This window comes from Schistocerca serialis, chromosome 3 (assembly GCF_023864345.2).
Source record: "Schistocerca serialis cubense isolate TAMUIC-IGC-003099 chromosome 3, iqSchSeri2.2, whole genome shotgun sequence".
Classification (NCBI taxonomy): domain Eukaryota; kingdom Metazoa; phylum Arthropoda; class Insecta; order Orthoptera; family Acrididae; genus Schistocerca; species Schistocerca serialis.
Genome location: NC_064640.1, coordinates 149364406 through 149378388, shown reverse-complemented (window position 1 = coordinate 149378388; position 13983 = coordinate 149364406). Strand labels below are relative to the sequence as shown.

Below are 13983 nucleotides of genomic sequence, written 5' to 3'. Positions count from 1 at the left end.
CCTGTCCTTCTCACCATAACGTATGCTCAGCGCGCCCCTCCGGCTCTGCACCCTGCACCCCCTCCCAAGATCGTCCATGACTATCACCGTGCCAACTGGGATGCCTACCGGGACTCCATCTCCACCCAGGTCGAGAGCCACCCTCTTACCTATCACCATCCTGGCGACATCATCCACGCCTCGTCCTTCCTTCAGAACGTAATTACTGACGCCGTGGAGGCCCATGTTCTTACTAAAACCATCCACCCACACCATCCCACTCTCCCTCCGCAGGCTGTCCTCCTCCTCCGTGAATCCCGCCGCCTCTATCGCTCCTTCTTGTGCACTCGTGACAGGGATACACTCCAACGCCACCGGCAAATACAGCGGCACATACGGAATCTTATTACAGCAACGAAACGCCGAGACTGGCGCCAGACCTGCACACAACTCAACGCCACCCTCCTTATCAACTCCACCAAGTACTGGTCCGCCTTCCATCGGCTTACTGGTTCCCTTTCCGCTCCCCACTACCCCCTTCTCCATAACGATCGCCCCCTTCCTAACAACCTCAGTAAGGCCAACCACTTCGCTTCCCACCTTTCCGAGGTCTTCTCTATCCCCGATGATCCCCACTTTGATTATTCTCTTTTCCCCACCGTCATGGAATGTGCTGATACCTCTGTCGCTCCACTTGCTCCTAGTCTCCAGTACTTGGGGCAGTTGCCCCCCTCTGACATAAACGCTCCCATCACAGCACAAGACATTAAACTTATCCTCCGGTCCAAACACAACATGGCCCCTGGTCACGACTGTGTCACCTACCGTGGCCTTCGAGAAAGCCCCTATTCCTTCCTGACTGTCCTGGCCCATCTCTATAATGTCATCCTCTCTACTGGCTTCTACCCTGACCTGTGGAAGACCTCCCGCGTCCTCTTATTCCTCAAACCCAACAAACCCCCTTCTGCCGCCTCTTCCTATCGTCCCATCTGCCTCACCCCTGTCTTCAGTAAGGTCTTTGAATCCATCCTCTCCCACCGTATCCATCAGTACCTTGCTCAACACCACCTCCTCCCCCTTACCCAGTGTGGCTTCCGACCCTCCTTCTCTGCTGAATAGCAACTCCTCAACCTCGTTCATCTTCTGTCCCTCCAGCTCAACTCCCGTCACTCCACCATTTTTGTTTCCCTTGACCTCCAAAATGCCTATGACTGTGTATGGCATCCCAGTCTCCTCTTTAAACTCCAAACCTATGCCTTGCCTATCAATTTTGTCCGTCTGATCGCTTCCTTCCTCTCGCACTGTCCTTCCTATGTCACCCTCCACAACACCAACTCCCGTATCTTTTATCCCATGGCTGGCGTCCCCCAGGGTTCTATCCTCTCCCCTCTCCTTTATCTCTTGTATACGGCTGATATGCCCAAGCCACCCCCACCACTCCACCTTCTCCAGTATGCTGATGACACCGCCTTCCTGGCTCTCTATCCTACCCTTCAATGGTATCAACGTACCCTCCAAACCCACCTTAACCATTTCACCACTTGGTGTAACCAGTGGTTCCTCCGTCTCAACCCCTCCCAAACCCAGGCAATCATCATAGGCCGCACCACTCGCTCCTTTTGCCTCCATGATTTCTACCTGACCCTTTATGGTCATCCCATCCAGCTCACCCCCACCCTGAAATACCTTGGCCTCATCCTCGACCGACACCTCACCTGGACCCCTCATCTCCAGACCGTCCAGCAGAAAGCCCATTCCCACCTCTGCCTTCTGAAACTCCTGTCTGGCCAGACATGGGATTGCATCCTTCTACCATCCTCCACACCTAAAAATCCCTCATCCGTCCTATCCTCTGTTATGCCAGCATTGCCTGGATCTCTGCCCCCACCCACTTTTACAAGGCCCTCCAAATCCTTGAACGCCATGCTCTCCACCTTGCCTTCCGTATCCGCCTTCCTTCCCCCACACGGCTCCTGTATGAACTGATCCCCTTCCCCCACCTATTCCTGTTCCTCCAACATCTCTGCATCCTTTACATTGTTCGCAGGCTTGATCCCCCCCACCCTCTGGTTTCCTCCTTCCTCTCCACCCCCCACCCATTGCGCCTCTATCGCTGTATCCCTCCCTCTCTCCACCTCCACACCCTCCATCTCCTTCATCAGGGCAATTTCCAACACCTCCCCCTCCAGGATGACGAACTTTGCAATGACATCTACCCTTCCTTTCAACTATAACCTGGCCTTGTTTCCCCCCCCCCCCTCCCCAGGGCCCCCTTTTTCCTCTTCCCTCCTTCTCCCCGAGCAGATTTTCCTCCTCCCCCCCTCCCCTGAGACCCTGCACCCCATACTTGCCTCTTTCCTTCCCACATCCCTCCCTACCTGGCCCTCTTCAGCGCGCCCCCCGCTCATCTCCCCCGTCTCTTCCCCTCCCTCCCTTCTTCCGGTCTCCCTCATCTCCTTGCGCCTGGCAGATCCTCCGTTTTGATCATCGTCAGTGTGCCACATCAGTGTTGTGTTTAGTGCTGTTTCTCCTGTGTGTCGAGAGGTGTAATTTTAATTGTGTGCTGCCTTGAGGTTCGCCGTCAGTGTTTGTTATGTGCTACGCCATTCGTCGATACGTTTTATGCTCCAGTCTTTTAATTGTCGCAGTGTGTGGCTTTTTGTGTGTGCTACTTTTAAACAGTTTTTTATCTCCATTTTACAGTCACCCCGTTTTTTGTCTATTGCCTTCCATGATGTTCCCCTTTTTTATATCTATGTTCACCATATTCTCTCCCTTGTTATTTTTAAATGTCTTCTATTGTTTGTTCTATGTTTTTCGGCTGAAGAGCAGCGCCTATGCTGCTGCCAGCCCGCCCCGATTGGGAATTGAAATACAACAAAGAAAGAAAAAAAAAGCAAAAGAAGGATAATGGAATGTAATCGAATTAAGTTGGGTGATGCTGAGGGAATTAGATTAGGAAATGAGACACTTAAAGTAGTAAATGAGTTTTGCTATTAGGGGAGCAAAATAACTGATGATGGTCGAAGTAGAGAGGATATAAAATGTAGACTGGCAATGGCAAGGAAAGCGTTTCTGAAGAAGAGAAATTTGTTAACACTGAGTATAGATTTAAGTGTCAGGAAGTCGTTTCTGAAAATATTTGTATGGAGTGTAGCCATGTATGGAAGTGAAACGTGGACGATAAATAGTTTGGAGTAAAAGAGAAGAGAAGCTTTCGAAATGTGGTGCTACAGAAGAATGCTGAAGATTAGATGCGTAGATCACATAACTGATGAGGAAGTATTGAACAGCATTCGGGAGAAGAGAAGTTTGTGGCAAAACTTGACTAGAAGAAGGGATCGGTTGGTAGGACATGTTCTGAGGAATCAAGGGATCACCAATTTAGTATTGGAGGGCGGCGTGGAGGGTAAAAATCGTAGAGGGAGACCAAGATATGAATACACTAAGCAGATTTAGAAGGATGTAGGTTGCGGTAGGTACTGGGAGATGAAGAGGCTTGCACAGGATAGAGTAGCATGGAGAGCTGCATCAAAGCAGTCTCAGGACTGAAGACCACAACAACAACAACGATATTTTGTTTTCCGTCATCCGATTTCGATTAAATAAAGCCTGTATGTTGCCCCCAGCTACCCCATTTCATAATCTAATTCCCTTAGCATCGCCTGATTTCATTGGACTACATAATCCTCATTTTACGTTTCTTCAAAATTCAAATGGCTCCAAGCTCTATGGGACATCTGAGGTCATCAGTCCCCTAAACTTTGAAGTAATTAAACTTTACTAACCATAGGACATCACACACATCCATGCCCGAGGCAAGATTGGAACCTGTGACCGTAGCAGCCGCGTGGTTCCGGACTGAAGCGCCTAGAACCGCTTGGCGACAGCGGCCGGCTACGTTTGTTGATATTCATCTTTTAACCTACTTTCCAGACGCTATCTCTATGGAATTTCTACTGATCAATTGTGGTTTCAGCTGGATGTGGCACACGTGAAGAAAGTAGTGGACACTTTCGAACTGAAGCCATTTTCATGGTTAGAGGCGGTGCTACGCGGTATCTTCGCGATCTCTCCCGGTGCTTGCATTGATACAGCTCCTAAGTGTTGTGGTGTGCCAGGAAGACTGAACTGCATGCAACGCACCTCTCCGGCGATGGTGGCGCGAGGGTTCTCGAAGACCCAGTGCTCGCAGCGTTGAGTGTCATTGGAGAAGAGGGAGGCCGGGCACTCTCCGTCGGGCGCTGCGGTGTCGGTGTCGGTGTCGGTGTCGTTGGTCCGGGCGTAGGCGAGGCAGCGAGCCGGTCGCAGGGCGCCCGCGCGCGTCTCGTGGGGCACGGCGTACCGCAGCCAGCGCGGCTCCAGCTCCAGCCCCCCGCTGGACCAGTCCGCCTCGCACCCCGGAACGTGGCATCTGCACACAACGCGCCTCTGGAGATACTGTTTCCAACGTAACACCTTCATAGTGAATGTCACTTACAAGTGCAAATCAGATTATTAATTACTGAAACCTGACAATTATTTAGGAAGGACAGTTTAACGTCCCTTCCAAGAATTAACTGATGAAATTGTAAACGATGACTTTCAGAAAATCACTAAGTATTCCTCTGCAAATGGGATCTCATTAAACTTTGACAAATTACAGTATATACAGTTCCACACAGTAAATGGAATGACACCATTAATAAATACAGACTTCGATCAGATATCGGAAGCTAAGGCAGAATATTCAAAATTTCTAGGTGTATGCATTGATGAGGGGTTGAAGTGGAAAAAAACACACATAAGATCTGCTGAAACGTTTGAGTTCAGCTACTTATGCTATTAGGGTCATTGCAAATTTTGGCGATATACATCTCAGTAAATTAGCTTACCACGCCTATTTTCATTATCTGCTTTCGTATGGCATCATATTCTGGGATAACTCATCATTGAGTAAAAGTGTGTTCATTGCACAAAAGCGTGTAATCAGAATAATTGCTGGAGCTCATCCAAGATCATCCTGCAGACACTTATTTAAAGAGCTAGGGATCTTCGCTGCAGCCTCACAATATATATATATATATATATATATATATATATATATATATATATAAATCCGAACGAATTCAAAAGTAATAGCAGTGTACATGGCTACAACACTAGGAGAAAGGATGATCTTCACTACTCAAGCTTAAATCTAACTTTGGTTCAGAAGGGGGTAAATTATGCTGCCACAGAAGTCTTTGTTCACTTACGTATTAGCATCAAAAGTCTGACAGATAGCCATATAGCATTTAAAAGGAACTTAAAAGCATTTCTAAATTGAAGCTCCATCTACTCGTTAGATGAATTTTTGGATATAGTAAGTGGGTAATTTCCGCACCCCTCACACAAAAAAAGATTGCAAAATATTAAGTGTCATGCAATATTTTGAGCAATGTAATATCTTGTATAGACACCTTTTATTTACCTGACACGTTCCACATCATTACGAAGTGTTGTATTCGTGATCTATGGAACAAGTACTATTCTAATCTAATCTAATCTTCCAAGCCAAGATCATTAGACACAAAACAGAAGCTTGTGTTGGGGATTTGCCTTAAGCAGTCTTACGGAATCCTCGAAAACCTAAACCTGGGATGACTGGATGGGGATTTGGCCTTGCATTTGGGACTACCGCCAAACACTGCGGCATCTCGCATCGCAAATATCAGTGACACGTCTCAGCACATAAATTTTGTTATAAGTCTCGCATTTTGGCTTCAGAAAAAGCTTTTTTGAGGCGCTTGCACAACTGACTGATAATGTGACGAAAGTAGGTTCTTCTTTGATTTAACAAATGCATACCATAGAGAGGATCACGCGATATTTCTACGTAAGTTTTAAGACTACGAAATTACGGGCAAATCAAACTATGCCTAATTTCGTACATGGAAACTAGGAAACAGAAGGCTGTTCTCCAATCTCAAACAAACAGATTTGTATCTGACTAGGGTGCTGTATGAGGGGGTGCAGCAGGGCTCTGTTCTGGATCAAATGTTCAAATGTGTGTGAAACCTTGTGGGACTTAACTGCTAAGGTCATCAGTCCCTAAGCTTACACATCACTTAACCTAAATTATCCTAAGGACAAACACACACCAATGCCCGAGGGAGCACTAGAACCTCCGCCGGAATCAGCCGCTCAGTCCATGACTGCAGCGCCCTAGACCGCTCGGCTAATCCCGCACCGGCTGTTCTGGATCCGTTGGTTTTCACAATAACTACTGGCCAATAAAATTTCTACACCACGAAGATGACCTGCAACAGACGCGTAATTTAACCGACAGGAAGAAGATGCTGTGATATGCAAAACATTAGGTTTTCAGAGCATTCACACAAGGTTCGCGCCGGTGGTGACACCTGCATCGTGCTGACATGAGGAAAGTTTCCAACCGATTTCTCATACACAAACAGCAGTTTACGGCCGTTGCCTGGTGAAACGTCGTTGTGATGCCTCGTGTAAGGAAAAGAAATGCGTACTATCACGTTTCCGACTTTGATAAAGGTCGGATTGTAGCCTACCGCGATTGCGGTTTATCGTATCGCGACATTGCTGCTCGCGTTGATCGAGATCCAATGACTGTTAGCAGAATATAGAATCGGTGGGTTCAGGAGGGTAATACGGAACGCCGTGCTGGATCCCAACGGCCTCGTATCACTAGCAGTCGAGATGACAGGTATCTTATCCGCATGGCTGTAACGGATAGTGCAGCCACGTCTCGATCCCTGAGTCAACAGACGGGGACGTTTGCAAGACAACAACCATCTGCACGAACAGTTCGACGACGTTTGCAGCAGCATGGACTATCAGCTCGGAGACCATGGCTGCGGTTACCCTTGACGCTGCATCACAAAATGGTTCAAATGGCTCTGAGCACTATGGGACTCAACTGCTGTGGTCATAAGTCCCCTAGAACTTAGAACTACTTAAACCTAACTAACCTAAGGACATCACACACATCCATGCCCGAGGCAGGATTCGAACCTGCGACCGTAGCGGTCGTGCAGTTCCAGACTGTAGTGCCTTTAACCGCTCGGCCACTCCGGCCGGTGCTGCATCACAGACAGGAGCGCCTGCGCTGGTGTACTCAACAACGAACTTGGGTGCACGAATGGCAAAACGTCATATTTTCGGATCAATCCAGGTTCTGTTTACAGCATCATGATGGTCGCATCCGTCTTTGGCGATATCGCGGTGAACGCACACTGGAAGCGTGTATTCGTCATCGCCATACTGGCGTATCACCCGGCGTGGTGGTATGGGGTGCCATTGGTTACACGTCTCGGTCACCTATTGTTAGCATTGACGGCACTTTGAACAGTGGACGTTACATTTCAGATGTGTTACGACCCGTGGCTCTACCCTTCATTCGATCCCTGCGAGACCCTACATTTCAGCAGGTTAATGCCGACCACATGTTGCAGGTCCTGTACGGGCCTTTCTGGATACAGAAAATGTTCGACTGCTGCCCTGGCCAGCAAATTCTCCGGATCTATCACCAGTTGAAAACGTCTGGTCAATGGTGGCCGAACAACTGGCTCGTAACAATACGCCAGTCACTACTCTTGATGAACTGTGGTATCGCGTTGAAGCTGCATGGGCAGCTGTACCTGTACACGCCATCCAAGCTCTGTTTGACTCAATGCCCAGGCGTATCAAGGCCGTTATTACGGCCAGAGGTGGTTGTTCTGGGCACTGATTTCTCAGGATCTATGCACCCAAATTGCGTGAAAATGTAATCACATGTCAGTTCTAGTATAATATATTTGTCCAATGAATACCCGTTTATCATCTGCATTTCTTCTTGGTGTAGCAATTTTAATGGCCAGTTGTGTATAAATTGCTCAAAGAGTCTTTGGCACAATCTCATGCTTCGCACAGTTTGCGAGTTTTCGATCTCAGACCTCTTTATTTTCTTTTGACCACAGTAAACCTTTAGGTACAGCTACCTGCGTATTGGAGGTCAATGTACATCTGATTTCACTGTGTGGTTCAATAGAACGCGTCATGTCTACAACCGTCAACGGGACAATGCGAGCTGTGTATAACGTTCAGTTTGTCAGCATCCCTCGAACGGCCATGCCACGCATAGACCGTGCATGAAGTGCCACTAAACGGAAGATGGATTGCGAGTGCGTGATGTACGCCGAACTGGTGTACATCACGCTGACTTCGTTCTAACACTGATCCGCTATGAGACACAAAACATTGACAATCTGCGGGTTGTTTCTTGCAAAGAAGAAAACAGCAAGCAGCCATTGTTAATACTGCCATTCATTCACACAAACAGCACCGTTACCGGTTTCCAGGAAACAGTTTCATCTTCATACGGCTGTCCACGTTTAGATACACATTTTCTGTTGCTTACATTAGTTTTCGCTGTTTACTTGTATCCCCCCTTGTGGTGAAAGTTCCTTGAAATGGTCGTGCTCAGCCAACTGTCTCTCATTTGTATCTTCAGGCTGATATTTGTCACCATCCTGCTCAGTGCGAAGGAGTTCTTAGGTCCTTGGTGTATAGGTCTTATGTCATCTCGAACTCTGAAAGTTTGCCAGCTGAGTTTCTCCACGTCGAAGCCACTTTACACCGGAATGATTATAGTGAAAGACAGTTCAGATTTACAAATCAAATGTTCAAATGTGTGTGAAATGTTATGGTACTTAACTGATAAGGTCATCAGTCCCTAAGCTTACACACTACTTAACCTAAATTATCCTAAGGACAAACACACACACCCATGCCCGAGGGAGGACTCGAATCTCCGCCGGGACCAGCCGCACAGTCCATGACTGCAGCGCCTCAGACCGCTCGGCTAATCCCACGAGGCATCAGATGCTCGTTACATTGTCTACAAACTGTGAGTTGGGTGAGTGATGAAAATAACGAAGGGGCACCTAAGTTTACGGTCATTTCGCCTTACGCTGGTAGCATTTCCAACAGAACTGGTGGTATCCTACGGAAAGTGAAGTGTGTTTTTTCACAATCATCTGAAATTGGGGCCCTTTTAGGATCTGTAAAGGACGATCTTTCAGTATGAATGAAAAAGTAACGTGTGGCATAATTTACCTCAGTGTGGGGACCAATTCTCTTTTTGCTGCGAAGACTTTTTTTTTTTTTTTTTTTTTTTTTTTTTTTTTTTTTTTTTTTTTTTTACTCTCGTAGCTAGGAAATGTAAAACGACGATTTTGACATTCAAAGATTAACCAAGTCATTTGAGAAACGTACATAGGATATTTCTGCTTTTTCCTATCCCTTGACCTTTTACTTTTTTTTATAGTAATACGTAGAAGAGCAAGGAGAAGATGTTTCTCAACCCACTATTCCCAGCCGGCCGCGGTGGCCGTGCGTTTCTAGGCGCTGCAGTCAGGAACCGCGGGACTGCTACGGTCGCAGGTTCGAATCCTGCCTCGGGCATGGATGTGTGTGATGCCCTTAGGTTAGTTAGGTTTAAGTAGTTCTAAGTTCTGGGGGACTGATGACCTAAGATGTTAAGTCCCATAGCGCTCAGAGCCATTTGAACCACTATTCCCAGTTCACAAGCGAGCTATTGCAGTGCCACCAGTTGAGCAGTTGATGAACCCTCTGGAAGATAGCGGCGCCACTAGTGGTTTCACATGTATTGCAGCTAGGTTGAACCAGTCGTAGACATATTATCGGTCCATATCTTAGGTTCCTTGTACCTGAATGACGTCTTATGCGTTCATGCCATGAATTTTTGCAATTTGTATCGAAAACTTGAAGTTTGTGTGTTGCTCCTCCCAGCTATGACAAGAGTCTTTATGTGGCCTACGCTGCACTGGCAACAGCAGCTGGACCCAGGGTTCGGTTCCAAATGGGGGGGGGGGATCACAGTTTTGTGTTGTCTTTCTTCCTCTCCTCTTCCCACCCTCAAAATTTAACTTACCGTCAGATGCGCATTTAACGTACCACAGATGCGTAGGACTTTCGTAATATTAAAAATCATTTGAAATGTTTTAATATAATCAAAATAGTTTGTTTACATCCGTGGTTAGTACAATGTTCTTGCTTTTTTGCCAAGGTGGGTGGGGGGCGTTTGGGCTTATGATACCACCGTCACCGACCTCTCCTCTTCCTGCCTCTCCCCCCACCCCCTGGATCCGTGTGTGAAGAACAAAAATTTTTGCTTCATTTAAGTGACGCTTTTGCACGTATTTTCCCATGTCTAAGTTTAATTATTAATTTTGTCGGCCCCACACAGAGTACAATTATGTTGTAGCCATCCCGTTCTATCAGTCGAATTGGATACAGAACGATGAAAACTCTGACTTTACAAGAGTTAATGAAGAGCGTTGAATCCTTGCGTGTCACTCCACGGCTCTTCGTCCACGAAATGAGAGCAATTTCTCTGAAATTAGTGCCATTGAGAGGCAGAATCCACTTGTTCTTTGACACAGAGCCGTCGTTGATTAATGGGACGTGAGCTCCAACAATGGAACGCCTTACAGTTGCTCCCTCTGTAAATGGGGATTCAAATCTTCAATGTCTTTGCCTTGTAGCACAACAAAGAGGCAGTAAAACATATAGCAACACTTAAGAGAGAGTACCACGGGAACCATTGAATCTTATCAGTATTTTGTGGCAAGCAGGAAAAGCTCCTAGTCATGTGAAGAGACTTAAAACACGTCGCGTATTTTAAGTTTTTACTCCCGTAAGCATTGTTGGCTATTCACGCGGCCGAGAGTCAGTATGCTGGAATACACGTCACAGTGAATCAGATCGGTGGAGAGGTAGCAAATGCATCCGTGTTATAGTTAAATATCCCAGGGATGTGCAAATTACTTGAATATGAGATGCGTTGGATACTTTTGGCAAATTAGCTTTTAAATGGTAATCACTCTCAGTGAGTACGACTGACACCTTCAACAGATTCTTAACATAAAAGATTAAAATCCAACAGGAATAAAATTGTACAACGACTGTTGTAGTTACACGTAATGTGAATCATGAAGTAGCGTAAGATTACGTGGCCGCTCGTTTTATTTAAATTCATGGAAACGACAAGGAAAGCATCTTTGGGGATAACAAATGATGGTTTATTATTCGTAAAACATAAAAAAAAATATTTCTTTGCGTGCCAGGGTCACATGCCTCGATTATTTTAAAGCAGAAGAAAAAGTATTTAATTGAAAAATAGCACCCGTTACCACCTGTGAACCATGGACTTTGCCGCGGTGGTGTGGCTTGTGTATTTCAATGATATAGTCAAACATAACGTTGGTATCTACACGTCGGAGGGAAATCAGTGAACGTGCCAGATTAAAAGACACTGGGGTGCAAAACTTATGGATTTTCTCATTATGTGTCACTGCCAAGCAAGATACTCGATGAAACTTGTACTATAAATAGAAAGAACTGCTACAGTATAGTACAGAAAGTAACCGAAACAAATAAGCTATGAGACGAACATTCGAAACAGGACAAGAAATGACTAATAGTGGTACAAGCTACCCTCCTCCATACAACGTACGATGATTTGCGGACTATGTATGCAAATGTAGATTTAGAAAGCATTATTCAAACACAATAATTACACTGAAGCAACTGCGATTCGTGGTGGTCCTCTGGACATTACACAAGGCGAGACATGGTTCTTAATAGGACGTGTGATCATCACGGAACACAATGCATCATCTGCAAAGTGTTCTGACGCTGACCACAGGGTTGCTGAGAATTTCTTGTGGGAAGGCGTTCCATTACTCCACAAGGTTGACAACTGCTGGATGGTTGGTGCATGTGGACATGCTGTAATACATCTCCCCAACGCATCCCACACATGCTCGATGTGAATTTGGTCGGGGGGAGGGGGGGGGGGGACGGACAGCCCAGTCCATTCGCCGGATATACTTTCGTTCCAATAGTTCCTCCGTCTGCACGGCGGTCGCGTATTGTCATCCGTAAAAATGAAGTCAGGGTCGAACATCTCTGGAAAGACGCACATGGGGAAAAAGTACCGTGTCACAATAAATCACCGGTGAGTGTATAGTGTTCAAAGATTTGGGGGTCAGCACAGCAATGCAACCGTATGTCTTGCAACACAGTAACACCTGGACCACCAAAACGATCACGGTTGACAATGTTCCTGTGTGCATTACGTGTTCGCACCTCTCACTATATGAGGGTATGTCCAGCACTGTCGAACATGCCCGTTTCGGTAGTCAAGGTGTTATAGTTTGCGGAGGCATAGTGTCGCATGGTCGTACTGACCTCCAAAACTTTGAACACTGTACGAGGGGCGGTTGAAAAGTCCGTGCAAAGTCCGAGAGATGGCACCACCGGCGCGTATCGAGGTCATGTTTAGTTAGTAGCATCTTTGGAAAGAACTCACTCCAAGTTTCAGCCATATTGGTCTATTTCTTTGTGTTTGGCATTCGTGGGAATGAAGGAAGTCGAGTGACTGTCAAAAAATGGACGAAAAAGAATTTCGTGTGGTGATTAAACATTACTTTATGAAAGGCAAAACTCTTTAGGAGACTAAAGAGAAGCTTGATAAACATTACGGTGACTCTGCACCTTCGATTAGAACAATTTATAAATGGTTTCAAAATTTTCGGAGTGGCCATATGGGCACAAGTGATGATTAATGTTCTGGACGCCCTGTGGAGGTTACAACTCCAGAAATCATTGATAAAATCCATGATATGGAGATGGATGACAGAAGAGTTAAGGTGCGTGAGATTGATAGTGCTGTGATCAGGTACATAATATTTTGCATAAACATTTGGACATCAGAAAGCTATCCGCAAGATGGGTTCCGCGATTGCTCACGCTTGACCAAAAACGGAATCGTGTGAAGTGTTCCAAGGATGGTTTGCAGCTGTTTAGGAAGATTCCGTAGGACATTAAGTGTCGTTTCGTCACTGTGGATGAAACATAGATATATTACTATACTCCTGGGACCATACAACAATCTAAACAAGGGGTTACCAATGGAGAATCTGCACCAAAAAATGCGAAGACCATCCCATCGGCCGGAAAGGTTATGGCGACTGTCTTTTGGGATTCGCAAGGGATAATCCTCATCGACTATCTGGAAAAGGGTAAAACTATTACATGTGCATATTATTCATCGTTATTGGACCGTTTGAAATCCGATCTGCAAGAAAAACGCCGCGTTTGGACCGCAAAAAGACCTTTTCCATCACGACAATGCACCAGCACACACCTCAGCAGTTGTGGTCGAAAAATTAATGGAAATAGGATTCCAACTCGTTTCACACCCTCCCACCCCCCTATTCTCCAGACTTGGCTCCCTCGGACTACTATTTGTTCGCCAGTTTGAAGGAATGGCTGGCGGGACAAAGATTTTATTCAAACGAGGGGGTGATTGCAGCAACTAATAGCTATTTAACAGACTTGCACGATTCCTATTATTTGGAATGGATTAACAAATTAGAACAGCGTTGGACGAAGTGTATAAGTCGAAAAGGAGACTATGTCGAAAAATAAAAAAAGGTTTACCCCAAACACATAAGTAGTTTTTATTTTTGCACAGAAATTTCAAACAGCCCTCGTACACTCACCGGTCAACGTTTTTCTGACACTGTATTCCTTCCCTATGCGCGATTTTTCATGGGTGCATTCGGCCCACGATTCCATTTTTATACGTGATAATGCCCGACCGCATCGAACAGCGCAAGTGGAGGAGCTCTGAGAACGAGAGTTTCTTCAAGGAACGGACTGGCCTGCCCATTCCCTCTGCTTAAATCACATCGATCATGTGTAGGATTCCTCGGGGAGATCTATTTCAGCGCGTCCACGTGCACCAACGACCATCCAGCAGATGTCAAAGTCGCTGGTGGAGACATAGAACCCACTATCATAAGAACTTTTTACCAACCTTGTGGCCAGCATGGGAGCACGTTACAGAACATGCACTGCCGCCCGTGGTGATCATCCTATTAAGAAGATGCTGTGGGGCGGCGGGTAGAAAATTTACTGTTGTATAAATGTTTGAATGTT

At 46.1% G+C, this 13983-nt stretch overlaps 1 protein-coding gene across 2 annotated transcripts in view; it reads right to left on the bottom strand.

Moving 5' to 3' along the window:
- Positions 1-13983, bottom strand: part of LOC126469860 (organic cation transporter protein-like) — a 241660-nt gene that overhangs the window by 133083 nt on the left and 94594 nt on the right. For both annotated transcript variants that reach the window (XM_050097170.1, XM_050097169.1), the window contains exon 3: positions 4126-4393. In XM_050097170.1, coding sequence (XP_049953127.1) covers positions 4126-4393 — 268 coding nt within the window. The remainder of the gene's footprint in view (positions 1-4125; positions 4394-13983) is intronic.